The sequence below is a fragment of the Argiope bruennichi genome, chromosome 5 (genome assembly GCF_947563725.1).
Source record: "Argiope bruennichi chromosome 5, qqArgBrue1.1, whole genome shotgun sequence".
Classification (NCBI taxonomy): Eukaryota; Metazoa; Arthropoda; class Arachnida; order Araneae; family Araneidae; genus Argiope; species Argiope bruennichi.
The window spans coordinates 90,326-113,989 of record NC_079155.1 but is presented as its reverse complement, the minus strand read 5'-3'; the positions used below and the strand labels follow the sequence as shown (position 1 = coordinate 113,989).

Genomic DNA, 23,664 nt, shown 5'->3' with positions numbered 1-23,664 from the left:
AGAAAAAAGATAGTTTTCCATTAGAGCAATCTCCCAGGAACACCTCATAATTGTGGATGAGAAGCTTCCGGCATGGTGGTTGGTTCTCACTGTCTCTGTGGGTACACGAAAAGGAGGTGGGATTTGGCTCCTCCCAACGTGACGGGACATACTTCCTTAAAGAAGGATTGTACCGTGGCCATTGATGACCCTTAGAACTCACAGTTCCTGCCAGAGTTGCTGTCACGGTGGTCTGATCATTCATTTTTGATCCGCGTGCCTTCGGGAGGGTCGGAGAGTCTGTCTATAACTTTCCATGAGAGCAAACGGAGTGTTTAGCTTAAACATTAGAATAATGATTTCTTCAAGAGAGGATATTGTCTTTCAGAATAGAATTGTCGAACGTTCTGGGTGTTAATGTCTTCTTTTCTAATTCGTTGTTTCGATCGACCTACTTAAAAGAGATTTATGGCATTTTTTATGGATTTTTGATGAAGTCTCTTTACCTTTTAATGTAAACAATGCAACATATTAAATTCAATAAACAAAGTAATGTTATCGAATTTTGCTTTCTTTTGTAGTTATACATTTCATTATCCATCGATGGCACATACGGAATTATACGAAGAATTTTCTACATAAGACTCGACATAACAAAAGGAGCAAGCAAAGGGCTCTAAGTAACAGAAGGAACTTAGATAATCAAAGATAATAATCACGAAAAAAAGCTCATTATTTTCTCGGTTAAAAGCATTTTCATCTTAATATAAATGAAAGTCAGCGTGATTGTGTGTGTGTATACATACGTATGTCCCTCATCGCTTCCTAAACAATTGAGTCGATTGCAATCAGATTTTGCACATTTATTCCTTGGTTCAAAGGAAAGAATTATGCCAATTTTTCAAAGTACAAAAATTAATTCCTCATTCTATCAATTAGAAATTAACAGAAAATTTCCGTTTCTCCTACTATAACTTCGAACTAACTACTAAAACTAGAATAATTTTTGTAAATTATTTTAATACCGATTTTTTTCAGTGATATCAAATTTCTTCCTATGCAATTTTTTCTTCAATTTTTATTGATTCTTTTAAGCTTTAACGTAGCCGATTTCGAAATACATTTATAGTAAAACTCTGTTCTACTCTGCCACAATTTTTTTAAAATGTCTGCGTCATGTCTTTTGAACTTCCATTTATTGATTTAAAAAAAAATGTTTTAAAATTATAAACTATCCTTACTAGTTCACAAAAATCTGCTGCAATAGGTATTAGAGGATTGTCTCTCTATTTTCTAAAAAAGAAAATTAGTAACTAAGAAAGGTTTCCAAAGTAGCAGTTATCAACCAACTAAAGCAATTAAATATTAAAGAGCTTTTACCAATTTTTCAAATCAACCTAAGGAAAACTGAAAACATTATTAGTATCTATGGCTTTAAAATCAGTAACATGATCGAAAAAATTGAAAAATATGTGCAGAAAACCAGTGAATATACTTGAGATTGCAAGCTATTATCTAGATCTACAAACTACAAATTGCTATTTCGTCTCCGTACCGAAACCCATGATTCAAGATACTGCTCGAATTGAGGAACTGAAACCAACTCATTTAGAAGGTATCCTAAATTCTTAAAATCAAAATCAGTGTCATGAAAGTCAAATACTAACCTTAATTTCTTTAAAAAACTTAGGAGAATTCTGAAAATAATTATTGACTTTGCGCCTGGATTCTTTTTACAAATGTTCCATCGGCTAAAAATAGATATTTTAATGGAGTCAAAAAGAACAGATATATCCTGCACTCTAAAGCGATTACGAGAGTACTCAGTCGAGAGGCGTGGCCAATAAAAGGATTGTGTACATTATGATATTTAAATAAAATTAGATTTTATAGTAAAAATGCTATACACGAACGTATTTAAATTCCTAGCTAAGCAGAGTATGTCAACTAATACTGTCATTAGAGGGGAAAAGTTAGAATTGATGGATTACACTAGAAAAAATTTCAATTCTCATCCGCTCTAAATTTACTTCCTGTGGAATATTTTCCTTTCTCAAAAGTAAAATACTTCTGAAAAGTTCATCCTTTTCAAAATATAAATAGTCAGTACTAATTATAGATTACTGGTGCATTTTCAAAAACTTATTCCTTGGTTGTATTCAACAGAATGCAGCAACTTTTAAAATAAGTGTATTGTATTCCTGTGAATGGGCAACCTTTTGAAAATGGTGTTCATACCTTTTCAATATTTTTTTAATCTATGGAAGTTCCACTGGAAGCATTTTGATGAAATTTTACGTTCTGATGTCACATCATTGTTAAAAAGTGAAATTTTCCAGAGTACGTGGGGTGCCATTATTCTTCGTCGCCCGAAGAAGAGCTGAGTGATGCGCGTCGCACTTGTTTGATGGGATGTAACCCAGACTGCGTGTAAGTATCTCCCCTCATTTGATATCATTCCTAAAAATATTTCAGCCAACAAACATTTATTTATTACGAATTGCCTTTAGTGATCAGCTGATTCGCCAGAATTAATGCTCGCTGAAATTTTCATTTAAATATTTTGTTACTTGGTATCTTAAAAACTTCTTCGGCAAATTATTTTAATGTTTTAAAAATATTTTAAAATTTATTACAAACATTTTATTATATATATTAATTTATAAATTATATAAAGTTTTATTTTAAAATCAAGAATATTATAACTTTTTTTTTTAATTTTGATGGTCATTTAATTGATACTACTACAGAGGCCTTACGATATTCTGTTATTGGTACTACAAATATCTCTAATTTTCTATCAGGTTCTGTAAAATTCGAACTTGAGATTGAGGCGTAAGTGATAAAACTTCAATAAATACAAAATATTTTTTGCTAAAACCAAACATGTTTAAAGGAAATCGAATTCTTCAACATTAAAGTTTTGTGGGCACAACAAAATATTTTTTATACAATGTATGCAATATCTCAAAGAACTATTCAATAAAAATTTCTTTGATTCTTCATAAAATTCAGTTTTCATTTTCACTTTCAAAACGTTTTTAATGACATGAGTAACAATATTTATTTTATTTCAATCCCCAAATGTACTTTTGAAAAAATTATTAAGTGTAAATTTTATACAATCTTCCAGTCCTTTGAATTGTATTAATTATAATAATCCTGACGATCTAACGTTTTTAATATTCTGCCATAAAATTTGACCCACTTATAAAGCTTTGAATATCATTATTTTTAAACAAATAGCAGTAATATTGTTTTAGGCCAAACATTCTGCAGTTTCGTGACGTATTTTCTTCAAGAAGGTTGATAAAAATGTCTAAAATCGCACGCTATATTCAGATTTTAACTACTCAATACGTTTTAGTTGCAAAAGGGTGAAACTTCCTTAATTTAAAATATTAATGTCTCAAGAATATTTTATTAAATGTGACTCACATGCTAGAACTTATGTGTTAGAATTTAAAATTCGTCAAAATACTTATAGATTCAAATTACGTAAAATATGATTATTTATTGCATTTAGATCATTTTTATTAGACGTATATGCCAATTACTAAAAGTTTGAAGGTTTGGAAATTAGCTGTTACGCTCTGATTAGAGGGATTCCTCTGATTATATATATATATATATACCGGGTGTCCCATAAATTTGTAAATACTTTAAAAATTCATAAAAATTGAAGGACTGGGTATATTTGAATGCGGTTTGCGAAACTATTATTCTCATGAAGGGTTTTTTTTTTTTTTTTTTTTTTTTTTTTTTGATACAGGAAAAAAAATAATTCAAAAATTTGTCAATAGACGGCGCTGCACACAAGCAAATCAGTGGAAATATGCAAATTAAAGTCTTATGAAAGGCAGAGTGAGCGATTGACACATCATTTCTAAAGGTTTGCATAAGGTAAGATGTTGACACTGGTGGATAAAGCACTATTGGTAAAGTTGTTTTATGTCAGCAACGAATCGGCGGCTGAAGCCTTACGAAAGTTTAGGACCCAGAAAAGGTTTGAGAAAGGTTGAAGAAAGGTTCAGGTCCGACCACTCCTGCTGAACTTGTTTCCCTAGTACGCCGTTTCGAAGAAACTGGAAGTTTGTGTCATCGGCCACGCAGTGGTGCACCTCATTTAACAACAGTCCGTACCCCCGACGTCTCTTCACAAATGGACACGCTAAGGGAACAATCTACAAGTGCAGTCAGTAGCACACGAGAAGTGGCACGAATAACTGGTATACCAAAGACTTCGGTGTACCGTATCCTTCATGGTGTATTGCAATTGTACCCATACAAATTGCAATCGCTACATCAGCTCTTACCAAATGATACAGCTAAGAGATTGGAATTCTCAAATTGGGCTTTGGCGAAAATTGAAGATGATCCGCGATGGCTTCTGAAAATATTGTGAACAGATGAGGCTCATTTTGCTTTGCATGGAGCAGTTAATACCCATAACTGTAGAATATGGGCACATGAGAATCCACATACTTACACTGAGAAGCCCCTGCATTCACCACGAGTTACTGTTTGGTGTGGTTTCACTGCATCCATTATTTTAGGCCCTTTTTTCTTTGAAGAGCCCTGCAAAAAAGCAGGATGGAAGACATGTTCAGTTAATCGAACAAGTTACTTGGAAATGTTACAGTAGGAAGTGATACCGTCCTTATTGGAACACGATGTCCTTGACACAGTGACATTCATGCAAGACGGGACACCTCCTCACATCGACACCGCAGTGAAGGCATTTTTGAGACGAACTTTTACTGAAGAACGGATAATCAGCCGTCACTTTACACATGAATGGCCCCCACGCTCACCAGATTTAACACCCCTTGATTTTTGGCTATGGGGTTACCTTAAGTCTCGGGTGTACCGCCATAGGCCAACTCCGTTAGTGCAGCTAAAGGAAGCCATTCGCCACGAAATCTCATGCATTCATCCGGATATGCTGTATGATACAGTTACCAGTGTTGTCTCCCGCTACCAAACTGTTATTTGTGGTGATGGCGGACGCATAGAACAAGTACTGTAGTACTGGTGTGGTACGCATGTAATTGCTTGCATGCAAATAAAAGTATTTTTCCCGTAGAATTGTATGTTTTGCTTGTGTTTAGCGCCCTCTATCGACAAATTTTTTGAACTTTTTTTTTTGTATGAAAAAAAATCCCCCTTCATGAGACTAACAGTTTCGCAAACCGCATTAAAATATACTCATTCCTTCAATTTTTATGAATTTTTAAAGTATTTACAAATTTATGGGACACCCGGTATATATATATAATTTTCATACTTGGTTCATTAAGAAATTGGCATCACAGAAAAGATAATATTTCGAACTTCAAGGTTTAAAAACATTGTTGGACAGTAATATTTTTGAAAAACGACAAAAATTTGCTTAATCTTTAATTAAAATTTCAAAAAACTCGTTCCAACATGCACATTTCCATTCTCCATAATATGCATGCATCGTGTTTAAATGAGATGGTCTGGCCTGTAAAGTGCCAACGCATTTATCTTTATTGTAAGCAAATATATAGATATAGTAGAGATTTTAGAAAAACTGTCATGTGATAGTTTTATTATTAAAATATCTCAGAATGACTGTAAAATTATAACATAAATTCAAATTTTAACGATTGTGCGGCTTATTTTTTTCTTACTTTGCACAACCCATTACGATCTGCTTACTCCTGAGGGTATAGGACCGAGGCAGTGTCCAGGGTGAGCTTTCATTCCCCTTGCTTGCTAATTTCTCTTGATTAAATTGCTACAATTAAAAATTTTTATTCCTGTCCTTTATTACGAAATATAAAGCTGAAATTGTAAAATCACTCTTTGCTTGTGAAATTTTTTTGTTAAACTTACTTGACTCATTCCCATGTCATTTTTTTTCTTCTGTCATATCAATTCAGCTGAATCCTCATTCTTGAATCCTTGCATTCTTCGCTTTCAAGATACATTCAAAATTTGGTCAAGAGGAGCAGCCCAATAATCCATGCAGGCAGTTCTACTCAGAAACTATAAGCTTCAAAGAATTCGATTCTCTTGACTTTTCAAAACGCTATTTTTAGATGGATACTAATAACTAACCCATTAGACGATATTTATTTTGATGGAGGAATTTCATAATGTTGCTTTTAAATTTCTAAATAAAACAGGAACGCTCTCCTGTTTTGTGGCAGTGTCTGTTATTATTTTTTCGTTAAATGTCCTTTTTAATAAAAGATAACCAATATTAACTCACTTTCTGATGGAAACATATAGGTGTACGCAATTATGTATAAGTGAACTTTAATTAAAATCAGCATGCATTTCTACAGATTTTGAAGCTATTGTACAAAGATATCCTTAATGAACTTGGTAATTTGCAACAAACTTATATTAAGGTTTAAATAAATTATAATACAATATAATTAGCACAGATGTATTAATGATGGCATTATAATATAAATATGGAAACAATTTAATGTATTCGCAGCAATAAGTGCATTGACGTAATAGAGGGAAATGTTTGATACAAAGGAAGTGATTGCATAAAGTTGCAATAAAAAAAGAATTTGCGCAAATTTCCTCTGCCAAAAAATAATGTGTTTACTAATATGTTTGAAAAGCTTCTTTGTGGTTACTTGCTAAGAACATGTAAACTTATTTGCTGCTCTTTGTATTTTAATCGAGATTGTTTTTTTACTTTCTCATATCATAAAAAGAAAATTGTTTTTGAAAAATTCTAATTCTTAACGACCTTCCTAATTCGGAAAATACATTTTTGGCGTCTGCCAACAGGATAACTCAAAGATTCGGGGAATCTGGGTTTGGCATAGAATTTGTAGATTTCTGCCAAATTTTGAAAAAATTCGATTCAAAGGAAGTCTTTCTATCCGACCGCTAGATTTCACAGGAAATCGATAGCTACAAAATGTGAAGAGCTTGCTAAAGGAAATTTCGTACACAGATTTAGGATATAAAATATGTATTCCTATAAAATTTGGAAACAGATCTGTGAAAAAGTAGATCGTCTGTCAGTTTGCATTAACTCATGCATGTGACTCAAAAACACAATTACTGAAATAAATGAAATTTAGTATGTGATTTTGTAACTATAATTATAGTTTTGTGTCAAATTTTGGTTTCAGAGGTGGCTGGAAAAAACGCTTCTATAACACAAATTCGATTTTCGCGTACTTCGCAATTGATTAATCTCCGAAAAAAAATCGCCAAAGATAACACAAGGGATTCACACCAAATATCTGTGTGTTCGTAACTGCCGTTCGTCAAAGCCACGCAAAGTAACCCAAATTCCGCAATTTTATTCGATTAAATAGGGATAACATCTTTTGCTAGAAAATATTCGGAAACAGTTTTTGGGGAACTGCTTCCGATAGACCAAGCACATTTTTAAAAATTAGAATCACTGCAAGCATTTATTTACAAAATTTTATTAAAATGTATAATTCATTCAGTCACTTTTTTATGAAGTGATTCTCATTTTGGACTCAACGGCAGATCAAGGATTGTGGTCCTGTGAATCCTTCATCTATCTGCTCAGCTCAACTTTGTTCTTCTCCCAAAATTCGCATCTACATTTTTTTTTTTTTTTTTTCAAATTTTGCTTTTAGCGTAGAAGATAAAATAAAAATAAAAAATGTCAAAGAAAGCGATTCTTAGTTCATAACTCCTCTAATAAGCTATAAAATTAGCATTTAAGACATCAGGGAGAAATTTGGAAAACTTATAATCAATAGCTGTTATGAAAAATTTTAGTAAAGTTTGCCCATTGTATCTAAATTTTTTAATATTAACAAAAGCCTCAAAAAAATTTATAAATATATTATTTCTTCTTCTTCCTCTATCCTCCTCCTAGTTGCCTTTTGCTGCTGTAAATTTTAAACCCTTTAAAGAAACTACTGAACAGTGTAAACAGTTTATATTAAACTTAGTTACTGTGAAATTAAAAAAGAAAAGGAATTACCATATTATATATTGTATTCTTTGGTAAGCGTTTCAAAGGTCTGTGTTTTATGAACATCAGCTCTTTGAATACATCCTTTTTCTTTAATATATTTATATAGAAAATAAAATTCGATTATTCTATTTAATTTTTTATGATTTTTACTCCGAGGTCCAAATTAAATTTTTTTACTCAACTGAAACTTTTAGAAATTAGAGTTTAGTACTTTCTATGCATATTGAAATCTACTTTTTTTTTTTTCATTTAGAAAACTAAAGTACCCATACACTGTTGTAGAAACAGAAAATGAGCGAAATTCGGTAAGAACATTTCATTGCAATGACGTTCTTTTAAAGTATTCAAATATTTCACTTATTCGTTCATTGTAATTTTTAAATTCTTATGCATATTTTTTTTTATTTTGGTACTTATAGGAAACCGGATTAAAGAACCAAAAGTAAGATTTATTATTATTTTTTTTTTTAATTTTAGAACAATGCAATGTTTTAAAAACTCTTTTCTCGATACCCGGCTCCCCCTAGTCATGCAGAGCCTACTCTGGATTACCAGTTTTGGGCCAGTTTCTTTTCAAACGAGGGATGCGGGGTGTGAAAGGAATTCTCACATAGGGTGTCTTTCGAGAGTTAGCCTCAGAAGTTTACGAGAAGAATTAGCCATTATATGTGTACTTGTGTTAAATTTCAAAATAAGATTCTGAAATTATTTTTAAAGTTTGGATTTTTTATGTATTAAACATTGCATTAATTTGAATAAGAAAAATATTAATAATAAGGTATGTAACCACTTTTGGAGCACGTTTTTTTAAGTTTATAAAAGTTTAATAAAACAAGAATATTTTTGATTGCAATGAAGCATAAAACTAGGAATTCCAATGAAATTTCAGTGGAAGCTTTATTAACTTTGAAATTATAAGCAATTTTTAACTAAATTTTATTGCATATTTGCAGTTACGCCAAACATCCCCTAATAAATTCAGATGAATATATTTCGATTATTTTTACAGATAATATAATTAATATATTTAGATGTGTTATAAACTGAAAGATTTCCAGTAACTCTAAAAGTTTTAGAAATATGTCTAATTTTTTAAGAAAATTCAAGATTTTTATCAAATTTATCGAATTTTTTCAGCTAAAGATTAGTAAAATAATTAAATAGGAACCGAAAGGTTAGATTCTAGCTCATAACATAGCTGGAACCAAGTAAAATATTTTGGCAAAATTATATATCAACATTTAAAAAAAAAAATCTGGAAGGATGTTTACTTCAAATGAAAATAACAAAAAATGCAGCTGTCCAGAAAATGCATTTAAAAATTTTAATACAACGCAAAAAATTTTGTTATGACTTTAGAATCGTTAAGATTCACCACATTTGCAAGTCAAATGCTCATTTTTTCCAATTTAAATTGATTTTATTTTCTTTAAATTTTATTCTTTATTTTTGTTTTATATTTTTAGAGGCAATTACTGATGTCTTATAACTAAATACGCCCTTTAAGAATTTTTTTGTACTTTTAAAACATCAGTGTATCTATCTGTATTTCTAAGAATTTCAGAAAGGAATGCATCCTGACATCATGAACCCTTAACTGGGGAGGTGAAATGTTAGGACTTAACCGGGGAGGTACAGTCTACGAGACCGCATTTCATTTGCACTCAAATTAAATTTTCCAATGAATATATTAGTATGAAAAAATGCCAATATATTTTGGAGATATTTTTCTTGATATATAGATATGTTTTAGAAATTTTTCGAAATATATTATCATTGAAAAAAGTAAATGCGTTGGAACATACATTTTCTTCTCAAATTACATGTTACAATAAATATTCTTGAAAAAACATATTACTTTTTACTTTTTAAATCATGTTTATTATTACAGTATATGAAGGTATATAGAAGACAATTTAATATCAAATTCAACAATTATATGAAAAATAAAAATATTCACAATGAGTAAAATTGGCCATTTTTTTTATCGGCTTGTGTGACTTTCATAGCACGGTTTTCTAGGGCAGTTTAAACATACAAGTAAAGAACTATTATAAAAATTAACCTATAAATTTTGTATATATATCTTGGTATATTAATATATTTTATAATTTTTTCAAAATACATTATCACTTGAAAATTAATTATGTTTGAACATACCTATCAGAATCAGTTGAATGCGAACTTTCATCGAAAAACTCCTCTGTACAATTATCCTTATCACTAAAATCACTCTCTACTTCATTTAAAAGTATCTGAAGCACTGCTTCATAATAAAATCACTAAATTGGGTGATATTTCGGGGCCCAAGTTTTAGAGCCATCTGCTAAGCCTTGTTTATCACTGGGACACTAACAGGGAGATGTGGTCTTAGAGACCTCGCTCAAAGAAATAACTGAATTATTTTAAAAAGCATTCTCTGAAATCGGTTGGAAAAAGTACACGTGTGTTGAAGGTCACAAAACACGAAGCTATAGGGTCAATACATTCAATTGAGCTAAAAATAGAATAGGGGTGACCGAAAATCCATCGCTAGCGGTCTCACAGACCGTACGTCCCCAGTTAAGGGTTAATTAAATAATAACGCTGTAACACGTAATCCTTAATTTCTCTTCTAACTAAAGCTTCTTTGCCCAAAATAATCCATTAAAGGTAGTTAAAGAATTGTTTTTATTATTCTATGTGACCATGTAATCATTCCTAAAAAAATATGTATTGCAAAGGGGTGAGTAAGCTGATTTTTTTAGTTTTTATAGCTGAATCGGAAAAGCTCTATGAATTGTTTTGAAAAATATTGTTATTATGTTTCCCTATTTACACCAGACATCTTGCTTTGGTATACGGAGTTTGTTTGCAGAAGCGGCAAAGGAAAACAAAAGACTGCCTTTAGAATATATTTCATGTTTTTTAAACTTTCAGCGATAATAATCATTTCATAGAAAAAAACCGCATAGTAATTTCTTGCCTTTAAGTTTATTGAGAATTTTAACTTTTCCTTTAAGTATTCTCACTTAATTTCGAAAGAAATATGAGTCCTTTTTTATTTTTTGCATATGTCCTATTTTTATTCTCATGTTAAGATTGTTGTTTTCTTGCAAATACTTTCACCATTATTAGAGATTTAGAATCATAATTTCTATAATATACTCTTCATTGTAGTCTTTGCTTTGCCAGTGATCTTTCAAAAATTCTACATGCTGTCAAAAATGTTGGTGTTTTCTTAAGTTCTTTATAATTTGACGACCAAGTTTTGCTCACAATTTTCATTTACTTCGCTTTAAGATATTCTAAAATTGCTTCTTAGTCTAAAATTTTCAAAGTATTAATGGAAATAACTGGAACATATGGCTTCTCTATATTAAATTCAAACCTAAATTTCAAAAAAAAAAAAAAAAAATAGTTCCTAGAGACAAATAAAAGAATAAATGAATGAAGAAAACTCAGGTCTACATTTTAAAGTAATATATTATTTGGGAATAAGAAAATAGTTGTTCAAATAGTTTGCAACTTTATAGCTCTTTAATCAAACATTTCAAAAGCTTCAATTCAAGTTTGTAATTTACACTATAACTTTGCTTATAATAATCGTAAAAATGGAAATAAAGCATTTTGAATGCAAAATGCTAATACATATACATGCTAACTTGGTGTTGTCTATTATAGGAAAAAATAAAACCAATTTCGAAAATTTTGAGAAAAACTATGATTTTAGAGTAGGCTCTTTAAATCATAGCAACCGCTTCCCATTCCTAATCCTAGAAAGTTGGTCACTTCTAGTCTATTTAGAATGGATGTGAGTGAAAAGAAGATGAAAAGCGACATTTTTTATCTTATAAGACAAGAATGCGAACTTTTAAAAATTATATGAAAAACTTTAGAAAGCTGGAATTAAATTTAAGGCATACAAAACAGCTCTAAAATTTTCAACACCAGCATCCTTGCTGAACTTGCATTTCACGTCATGTCTTTTCTTTTGAGGAACTGTTACTTTGTATATGGAAGAAAGTGGTGATTGAACTTTTAATTGGAATCTTATATAAAAAAATAGCAAGTACAAAGTCAATGAGGAAGAGAGAGGTAATCAATGTACACATAAATATATACAAATATAGAAAAAATCCCACACTAGTATAAAATTTTTTCTAGGATAACTGGACATGTAAACTGAAAAGACAAATTTCAAAATTAAAAAACAAGAAAAAAATATATGCCAAAAACATTAAGAAAGATAAACTACTTTTATTCAAAATACTAATACATATATATGCTAACTTGGTAAAAATAAAATCTGTTATCCCAAATTTCAAGTTAGTATGCGAGAACATTTTTTTCGATGAATTGCTTTGAGCTAGAAAGCGATATTTGAAACTCAGAATCGAAACGGAGATGTTTTGCATTGAACGTTGACGGTTGTGATTCAGAATCCAAATGGACACGTTCTGTGTTTGAAGTTGAGTGTTGCGATTGAGGATCTACAACACACTGCATACGTTTACGCTTTCTTCGTTCCCCTTGTAAAGCTATTTTACGTTCATGTTTAATTCGAATCTGCTTTTAATTTTAAATTTTCAGCATTCGTTTTTGTTGATTGAAGGTTTGATTGAACGCGCAATGGATCCAAAATCCGTCTGCAGACTGATTAATAAGACTTTTTCTTTATGCATAAGAAAAGCTAACATCAGTCACTTCAAGGCCTCGCACATCCCCTCCGAAACATTTTGAGTTTTATTTCATTTTTAATTGCACACTGATATTCAAATATTTTTACTTCATTAGCTGAAAATCTGTACCACAGTTTTGAGGCACTAACTATGTATGTTGATGCTCTATCTCTTGTTCATCTGGGAAAACACAAATTGATTCTAACTCAGAAATAAAAATGCCTTATTAATGCAATTTTTATGCAGCATCTCCAAGAAAATTATCTCCTAAAGAGTTAATAAAAGGATCTATATTGTTTAATTATCCTTAAATTAACTATAAATTAAAATTGCAGCTTCCCTTAACCAGCATCTTTCATTTTACTTCGAAATATTCACGAAATCAAATATCATTAATTGGCTTTCTTTCGCAATGAACAATCAGTCATAGCTTCTTCCGCTATCTTCAGAAATGTTTCTTTCACCGGTGCATGCTTATGTGTCTTTCTTTTGCAGTTGCCCATGCGAACTTCAAAAAGAAAAGTTATTCGATGAAACTAAAATTTAATCCGGTCAAGGAGTTCCAGGGCAACAACTGATAATTAGTGCCAATGGAATTAAAATGTTCTCCTTGCAGACCAATTTTATTTCCGGATATCCGTGAAGGATGCGATACAGTCGGACAGAAATTTTAAATGTGATATCATTAACCTGAAATCCAGAATTTCTCGTGGTACTGACCTATCACCAACGATTCAAACGCAAATATAAAATTTTAATTTAAGAGAAAGATTACAAATAACTAGATAAATAATGTCTTCGTTTGCTTCATTTTTGCTGTTAACTACAAACAATCCAAAAAATCGTCGAGGCAACCATACGAACGAGAGCTATCAACTGGCAAGAGAAAAGTGAATTTCAATCGACTGACTTCAAATATAACAACTTATCCAGCGTAGCAACAAGCCCGGTCTCTTTGCTGTAGGAAAATGTGAAGAGACAGGATAAACAAATTTCATTTAAAACTCTCAAATAATAATATCTTTTAATGAAGAAAGAAAAATGACATTTTCTCTAGTTTTGATTTGATATTTCTAAGTTTTCGTTAAACTATTGTAGTTTTTTTTTTCCAAGAGTGTTGCTAAGTTTTATTTAATTATTTTTTTTTTTACAGAATTTATCAATAAAAAGAGTTTTTTATTGAAATGGACGTAATTTAATGTGTCAAATAATATATCTTACAAATAAAAGCATACATGTAAAAACTAAAGTTGTATTTGTTTTTATCATTTGGCATATAAAATACGTATGAAATCGGTTAAAAAATTGTCTTCAACAAAATTTGATTGCCCTGTGTGATCAAATTGCTGTTATTATTTATTTGTAATTTATTTATACAATTTCAGAATTAATAAAGAATTATCTCTAAAAAAATATTCTATAATTTTTTCTGTGTATATTATTTATTCTAATCCTACTATCTGTTCTTTTTCTATTATCTATTCTTTCTATTATATAGCATAAAATATAAAGTAATAGTGTTTTGAAATACTTTCTCATGCGCATAAGAGAATCTTTGCTTGCCTTATTTGAATTTAATTTGTGTGAAAGCGAACAGTGTAATGTTAGCCAACTTCAACAAAGTGACCCTTTTCTTTAGGGGAGCTATGAAGAGTCTGTGTTATTCGAATTTTTTCCCCCGTCGTCATATAGGTGCATTACGAAACGATAAAAGATTCGCACCTCTGTATAGATAGTATCAGCGAAGTGTACTGCAGGCATTTTACTTCCTTATCCTAATGCACCAATGGATCGCGAATAGGGAGAGGAATTATGTATCAAAGACGCCATTTATCTTCCAATGAAAATTCAAATATTACCCTGTTTTCCATATTTGAAATTTCGCCCGTACGTAATTTACAGATGAAGATAAATACAAGTTATATATAAAAAAAAATCTTAAGTATGTTTACGATGTTAGTTGCTTCGTAAGAACGAAAGAGACATTAGTTTTAAGCAATAAAATATTTTTAAAAATAGTAAATTTCTTTTCATTTAATTTTTATAAAAATTTATCAGAATAATAGAGAAAACTATGTCTTTTTTCTCAAACTTAGTTTATTGAAGAAATTTTTCTATCTGAATATTTTCTCTTTTAAGCAATTTTAGTATAGCATCTCATAATAATAATAACTTTCATCTATACATAGTATAAAATGAAGTCTCCTAAAAGCGTCTGTAAGTTTAAAACAGAAAAACTCGAGAAATAGTTAACTGATATTTGTACCATTTTGTTTGGGCATTTATTGGGAAATGGTTTAGTATATTGAAGTCATATCAAAATTTAAAAAGGAGTTTTATAATTGCGATTTTAATTATTTTCCTACTACAATTCGCGTATACGTAATACACTTACCCGCGCATGTGCGAAATCTTCAAATTGCGCATGTGTAAATAGCAAGAGCTGTGGTATGCATATGTGATACATTTCTTTGTTTAAGTCTGATTTCAAACAGCAATTCAAAACTCATTATGCTCCAAAAATTAACTGATATTAGGGAGATTTTTCATTTTGTAGGGAAAGATTTTATTATATTTAAAATATAATAAATGTATAATTTAAATAATATAAAAAATATTATTTAAATTATACATTTTAATAATATATTTAAATAATATAAAAAAATGGAATTTTAAAATTGCGATTTTAATTATTTCAAGGAAAAACGTTTCACACTGCTGGAATTGACTTAAGCGAAGAAAGTTTTTCTCATGGACAACTTTATGTGGCACTTTTTAGAGTTGCATCCAAACAAAATCATTTTGCTTTGGCACCAGGAGGAAAAACAGCCAATATAGTTTACAAAGGAATATTTCGAAGCAAGCTGAATTTTATTTTCGTATAAAATTATACAGGAGTTGATAAACAAGTGTGGAATAGTGGGTACAATGAGTTTTTTGTATATTTTTAAATTTCAAAGCCACTTTTCTATTGTATATTTTTAGTGTATTGTTTTGTCTATGAACATATCATATTTTTACCTTTTTAACAGTCTAAATATTTCGGAACAGCTTTGATATACAATCATTTTCGCCAAATTTTAACGTAAAGACAGAATGGGCAGCAATAGCGTAACGGTAGCAAAAGCGCCACCGAAAAATTGCCAACCTCGCAAGGCGCCAAATGATTGTATATCAAAGCTTACTAATATTCCTGAATGTGGGGAATAAAAAATGGTTTTATAATTATTTTTGATTATTTCTAAATATATTTTTATGTTTTTGTTTTTTGTTTTTTGATGTTGCGTGACATGCCTATGTGATATCGGGTGGAGGTAGACTTAAGTTCAAAGCTAATTTCTCCTCTTGGGCGTTATGCCACGGGCAACGCTGTGTGGTTACTGCTAGTTAGATATAACATAGAAGTGGATATAAAACTTATAAGTTTGTATGCGAAAGTAATTCAATCATTATTTGCACTCACTTTTTATAATTTATTGTATTAACAGTACAAAATTTAAAAGGGCATCATTTTAAAAATAACCCAAGTTTCCTGACCAGTTTATTCACCCACTTTATTGAGTTTTTTTACTTTTAAACTATGGCATTTTTTATTTCGCTTTGTAATTTGATAAAACTGAAAAATGTGAACTCAATAAAATCAATCAATTTCTAATTACTGCCGGCGCAAATTCAAAATTGTATACATTACGAAATAAAAGCGGACATGAAAATCCTATTTCAGGATTAATGTTTAAGGAAGGCATTCTTTTTTTATTTTAATAGTTACAATGATGATGACACACTATTGAATGATTTGATAGATGAATTCGAATTTCATCATAAGAATAAAAGCAATATTATAGAATGTGCATCAAGCTAATTTTTTTTTTAAAAAAATCCATAAATAAAAAATAAAAACTGTACGGAAACAAATTTGTTGTTATTAAAAAAAGAAATTTTTTTAAGTTTTAAAATAATACAAAAATCAATTTCCTGAAATAATAACTTAAAGGGATATGAACATCAATTTCTAAATGCAAGTAAAAAGGATTGCGCATATGGTGACAATTGTTTATTTTCGTACTCGAAAAATTCTTCTGTTGTGAGCTTATTTCTATCATATTGATTTCTTTTATATCATCTTTCTTCTGGATGAATGGGCCTTTCAGTAACACAGAGAGCTCTTTTCTTAGCATTTTTAATAACATTTTGCAGTTCCGTTAATTAACTAAACTACGTTCTGATTTAAGCATAGTTTCAAAAACATTCAACGATACAATAGAAAACATTCCTATGGTGATTTGTTTATATTTTATTGTTGTCATTCGATAATAAGTAGGAAGAATCCTTTTTGTACGTTAACGGTTTATAGATAGTCTGCCTACTTTTCAGACAAAAGAATTGCTTTTTTCAATTAGAAATAATTTTTTTTCAACCTCCCTAAAAATAAAACCTTTTTCGATTGAACATTCATTCACAAATGCATCGCTTTCTTTACTTGAGGACTAGAGGCAACTGGGCGGCCTCTTAAGGTTGAGTGGCAGTTGATTACTTTCTCTAATAATTTTCACTAAATGATAATCTAACAAGGAAAAATCACTGCTGTATGTGGAATAAATTATATTGGAAATTTTAAATTCTCTAGTAATCACTTCGTCTTGGTAAAATATTGCTCCTGCGCAGAAATGCTTCTAAGAGTTTAGGCTTCTGTGGCCTTGCAAACTACGAAACAATGGAATACGAAACACTTCCTTCATTCGTGTAAGCGGAGAGTGACGCAGCAATATTTACTTCACTAAGGCGCAATTAGAAGTGAGCTGATAACACTGAAACCTTCATAACTGAAAAGAATAATGCCATCTAGCTGCTGGTAGCTAAAGCATAAAGTCATGTAGCCGACATCCAAACAGTTAGAATAAAGTGCAAATGATTATTGAGTTATCCTCTTGTTAGTAAAAATACTTTACAAAGGTATTTCAGAGGAATTATACAATAATTTTCTTTCTTTCATTTCTTCTGCAGCACAATAATTGTAGTTCTGGTGAAAACTCCTGAAGTCAAAATAATGTCACATGATCCTTTATATGCGGTAAGTAAAATGTCGAATTTGGAACCTTAAGACATCTCAGTGGTACTTTCAATTCTTCATCCAAATAATAAAATATAGCACAAATTTTCTGATTTCAGGCATCTTTTCTCAAGGAAAGGGGCCATGTAATTTAATCTGCAAGATATTTTTTTTTTTATGTTAACGTGCAAAAAATAGGGTTCATGGTAATTTTTTTAAAAAAATAGAAATCTTTTCTGAAAAGAAAAGGAAAGTATTGAATTAATTATATTTATAATAGAATATTTCATATAAAAAGAGTTACTTAACTATACGGAAATCTTATGTATAATGTAATCAGGCGTTGCTAAAAGATAAGGCGTGCCAAGCAGGCACAGCTGGTCCCAGACCCAAAGGCGGCCGAAAAATAAAGAATTTTCGTATTATCGTGAAAAATTATAATCATGCAAACAGATGTAAAAAGTGTGATGTGTAAGATTCTAGATCGTGTTACTACCCGTTGATGCATCCTGGAGGTATGCATTCAAGGAGTAAAAGTAATCGCATTTGCTGAAATCACAATAATTATACCTAAATCAATTTTTTTTTGTCTAATTTCATGATAAAAATGTGTATTATTCTTTATATAATTGTTCGAAACATATTCGTTTTCGATTGAGCAATATAATCAATGAGGATAAAGTTTTATTTAATACTAGCGACATTTGGCGACCAGCTGTTAGTCCATCATCTCTGTATTTTAAAAAAATTGGCGTGTTTTCGTGTAGAATAAAACTTCTTTATTTGCTATTGAGTCTGATGGATTCTGTTCACATCTATTGTACTGAATGAATGTCAGTATTCCCCTACATTTGGAAAAAATATGTAACTTTGGAGAAAAAAATTAAGAATTCCAAATGTTCAGAAATATTGACGTTATTTAATGCAAACGTCAAGCTAGAGGTCTAATATTTGTTCTAGGAAATCCTATGCCTTATCACGGGAGCTATAAAAAGCGAGACGCACACAAGAGAATTAGTCAATAGTCAGTAATAGAATGGAGAGGAGTAACTGAACGAAGTCTCTCTTTTGAGTGTTGATTTTCAGCGAGATTCCTTGAGCTCTTGTGCAACGCTTTGCGCAATTGCAGCTGTTTAATATTGAATTACGGCTTCTTTTTGCACCGATTTTCTGCAATACCAATTTGCTGTACTGTTCTTGTGTTAGCTTAAGCTGTATATTACTATTATGTATTTTGTCTTCATGTTGCTTCGCTACCCCTTATTGAGCCTGTTATACTTTTCAGTGTGCATCTACTGGACGGAATTTTCCGTAACAATATGTATCGTGTTTAATAAATGTCTGTTTAAAATAATCTCTTTAAAACCATATCAATAGCTTAAATAGGTCATTGTCAAATGATGCTGGATGTTTACTACAGAAATAATACTATTAATCTCATAACATTTTTTTTAACATTAACTTCCATAACGCTTCTCTTGCCTATAAATATTATTAAACACACTGAAATTCAAAGTGATTTTGTGGATGTTTTCACGAGAAGTGGGGGCTTTCTCTATTAATGAAAATAAATTGAAGATGTCATAACATATTTTAGACTTAAAAAAAGAAATCTACCAATTTTCCATCTTATTGAACAATCTATTTTGCAAACAAAATATAAATAGACCCTTTTTTGTAATACTAAATATTAAGTTTCTCTAGTCTGGTTCTACAATAGATTGCAGCACGAAGAAAAGTGAACAATATTCGCAATAGATCCAACGGTCAAGATTCATTTATAGAGTTGGAAGCACAATTGGAAACAAAGCAGATCAGTCACAAACGAAGTTCAGAGAGAGAGTAATCCATTCGATAAAAGGGCCTAAAGAGAAAACTCTACATAGCCTAGATAATTTATTATTTGAATATAATTATTATTATCAATTAAATATCTAAAATGAAAGGAAAAGCAAATTACAGACTCTCTAAAAGATTTTAAGGGTGACAAGGAAACAAACATTAATTCTTTTTTAAAATGGCCTCCAATTCTTTTTATCAATTTTTTTTTTTTACTGTAAACTAGAAAACTGACACTAAATTTTATGGTTTCATAACAATTAGATTTAAATTTTTTGAGAGGCATAATTTGGTACAAGCATTTAAAAACTAATAATGAACAGATGCCATTTGTGATGCTAGGTAAAAATTAAAAAAAAAAAAATTAGAACTGGAGCACCGTTAGTGAAACAGGCATACCTTCCGGTCATCTGAAGCGGCAATGGTCACTTTCAGAGGATCTGTCAAGCTTCCAAGTAAGATAAGAATAAAAGCGTCTAAATATGCTATAATGTTTTAATTAATTTCATCGGAAGTGAAATGGAATTGTAAATGAGCTCGGAATTGAAAAAAGTGATTTCCAGCATTTTAGTTCAATGCACTCATTTCCTCTTCATAAAGATGGGAAGCAACTGCCGTTTCTTTTCATCTTAGACCTAGACTAAGTCTCTGCTGCTGTAAATACAGCTCCTTGCAGGAAGCGGCCATTCATCCCTCGCTGGCTTAAAATAAAGAAACCTCCAGGAGAATTTTTAATTATTGAACTCCTGTGAAATGCATAGTATCGGAAGCTTGTTATTTTAGCATTTTTTTTTAAACATCTGGTCATCTGACGTTTTCTTTATCTGAAAATATGCACAATAGGGTGGAAAGAAAATGGCTTTAAAATTTTTTTTAGATTTTAGTTTAGTAATAGTGCGGGAAAGTTGCGTTTTAGGTTCAAAAGCAATATTATAAAATTTGGTTGAAATATTACATTATCTTAAGGTGCCACAAAAAGCTTAAAATTCGTTAAAAAAATTGAAAAAAAAAATGAAAATTTTTAAAAAGGGCCTTTAAAAATTTTTCTTAGATTTTACTTTAGTAATAGTGAGAAAAAGTTGCCTTTTAGGTTCAAAAACAATATTTAAAAATTTGGTTGCAAGATTACATGATCTTGAGGTGCCGCAAAAAGCTTGAAATTTGTAAAAAAAATTGAAATTATTTCATAGGAACTTTAAATTTTTTTCTTAGATTTTAGTTTGGCAATAGTGGTGAAAAATTAGTTTTTATGTTCAAAAAGAATTTTAAAACATTCTGGTTCCAATACAACAATATTTCGAGGTGCCGAAAAGAGCTTAAAGTTTGTAAAAAAAATGAAAAATTATAAACTTTGATAAAATATTTTTATGAATTTTTCGTACATATAATGTTAAAAGGGATTATTTTAAATACATATATAAGCTTTAAAAATGGAAAAAAGTATTAATAAAAGTATAATAATAATAATAAATATTTTTTTATGTCTAATTCTGCTTTTTTTACTTCTGTGTCTTTAATGATTACAAATGTTACAGCTACAAAATGTTTGTTTCTTCTTCATTGCTACATTAAACAGTTTTTTAAATTGATTTTGGCATATTCACACGTGAATCAATTTTTGCTCTTATGCAACATTCTCTTGCGACTGAACCACCGAGACTTTGAGCCGATTCGGCCACCAGTCTCACAGATCTTTCCACTGCTTGCGTGTGACAAGGAAATCAGGGAAAGTCGATAACCGAGTCCCCTATACTATTTGGATCGGCTTCAGATGCCTTCTGTATAAAGTTTTAACTTAATATTAAACCGCACAGGCACTTGGTAGTTTTTATCGCTTCTTGTCTATTTGTTGGTTCTGGTTGGCTTGCATCTTTTTGTAAAGAACACTGTTGTTCTTCAATAATCGTTTCTGATGCACCGCTCTTGATTAAACTTAACTATTCTCTGTAGTTCGTAGTATTCTGTTTCCTTTCTTCTATTTCTTCTATATTCTGTTTTCCTTTAAAATTTAAATCAGAAGCATTAGAGACTTTTGTTAAATTTCAAAAACGTGCAGAAAGATTCTTAGATAGTAAAATAAAAAATGTTCGTTCGGATAACGGTCTAGAATACGTGAACAACGAATTCAAGGAGTATTGCGAAAATCTCGGGATTAAACATGAACTTACAAATGTATATACCCCGGAACAGAATGGCATCGCGGAAAGGTTTAATTATACCGCCGTGGATGGCATTAAAGTTTTATTACGTGATAGTGGGTTAAACACCGGATTTTAGTCGGAAGCATTACTACATTTTGTCTACAGTTGGAATCGAATATGCCATAAAAAACAAAACAAGACCCCTTTCGAATTATATGGAGGGAAAAAACCATCTGTAAAGCACATGAAGCCTTTCGGGATCCAAGCCTACATGGGTATCCCAAAACACTTAAGGAAGAAATTCGATGCAAGAGCAAAACCGGGAATTTTAGTAGGTTATGCACTTCGAACGAAAGGGTATCGTATTTGAAAGCCAGAAACGCGAAAAATAATTGAAACAATAAACGTTAGGTTCGAAAACAAATTTCCCGAAAAAGAAAAACCTCAACCTGAAATATTTAAGGAAAGCGACCTGGACCCCCCAACTTTCAGAATTACCCGAAATAGGACTATATAAACAGATTCTGAAGATGAATATCAGGACTGTCCAGGGATATTACCCGAACTCGATTCAGACCCAAAGGGGGTGGGATTGGAAACTGACGGATACTGCACCGGGACACCGAAACCTCAGGTGGGAAAAAGAATAATAAATTGGTTAAAGAAGGCACCCCTCGAAAAAGGTTCAAATGAAATTTACTATACAGAGGAAAACATGAAAACGAGATTGAGATCGCTGTGGGAAATAGAACAGTACTGCGAGAAAAATAATATTAAGTTTCAAAGTGAACTATTTGATTTTTCACGCGCGAATAAATTTAGTGGTGTTGTAATTGGGGACCAAACACCAGAAGCAAGCATTTCATGTCGAGACTTCAACCCCCCCTACAGATTATGACCCTGAATGACTAGAGGATGGGGTAAAAATTCCATCCTGTTATCTACATGCCATAAAAACACCTCAAAGAAGGGAATGGATGAAAGCAATGCAGAAGGAACTAGAAATAATGAAGGAAAGAAAGGTATGGGATTTAATACCTAAACCCGATAACGCTAAAATTCTGGGTTCCAGATGGGTTTTTAACATAAAAAGAAACGCGCAAGGGAAAATAGAGAGATATAAGGCGAGACTGGTAGCACAAGGTAATCGTCAAAAAAGGGGTGAAACCTATGACGAGTTTTTCAATCCTGTCATTAATTTTAGTATCACTCGATTTTTTTTTTTTTTTTTGCATTGTTAGTTGGTTATAGCAAATGGTTTAATCTGCAATACGATGTCCACTGTGCATATTTGTACGCCCCATTAAAACAGTATATCCTAATGAAACAACCTCCAGGTTTTTGAAACAGGTGAAAACCATGTATGTAAGCTGAATAGGGCAATATATGGTTTACATCAATCTGGAAGGGAGTGGTTCTTTGAAATTAATAGTAAATTAAAAGAGTTAGGTTTCGAAAAATTTTCGTAGTGTAACTGCGCGTACAAACTTGGTTTTACTGTATGTAGATGACATTGTGATTTTTGGTAGAAGTGAAACAGATGCAAATGAAACTGTTAAACTATTAAAAAGACATATTGATTTGAAGATTCTAGGGAAAACGAAAAGATTACTAGAGGTAAATTTTGTTGAAAATAATGGTGGAATCTTCATAGATCAATCTGATTACATTGAAAGAATGTGCAAAAAATATGAAGACCCAATAATTTCCAATACCCAATAATTTCACTTCCTATAGCAAAAGGAACTGTATATAGTAAGAAACAATGCCCACAATCGCAAGCTGAAATGGCAGAGATGGAAAAAATTCCATATAGAAATTTAATAGGATGTCTCGCATTTTTAGCAAGCAGAACTAGGCCGGACATAGCCTATGCTACAAACATATTTTCACAATACCAGCAAGAACCAGGCATGGCTCATTGGCAGGGATTGTTAAAATTGTTAGGTTATGTAAAGTATACACAATCACTTAAATTGAATATTTTCAAACCATAAAGAATTGAAATTGATAGCCTATTCAGACGCTGACTAC

General features: G+C 31.0%; 1 protein-coding gene across 3 annotated transcripts in view; it reads left to right on the top strand.

Annotated features, from left to right (window-relative positions):
- LOC129969382 (uncharacterized) overlaps positions 1-23,664 on the top strand; it is an 89,451-nt gene that overhangs the window by 44,112 nt on the left and 21,675 nt on the right. For 2 of the 3 annotated variants that reach the window (XM_056083940.1, XM_056083939.1), the window contains exons 9-11: positions 2,319-2,409; positions 8,193-8,244; positions 8,359-8,381. In XM_056083940.1, coding sequence (XP_055939915.1) covers positions 2,319-2,409; positions 8,193-8,244; positions 8,359-8,381 — 166 coding nt within the window. Of the gene's footprint in view, positions 1-2,318; positions 2,410-8,192; positions 8,245-8,358; positions 8,382-17,604; positions 17,672-23,664 lie in introns of all 3 variants that reach the window. The other variant, XM_056083938.1, reaches the window with a different exon arrangement.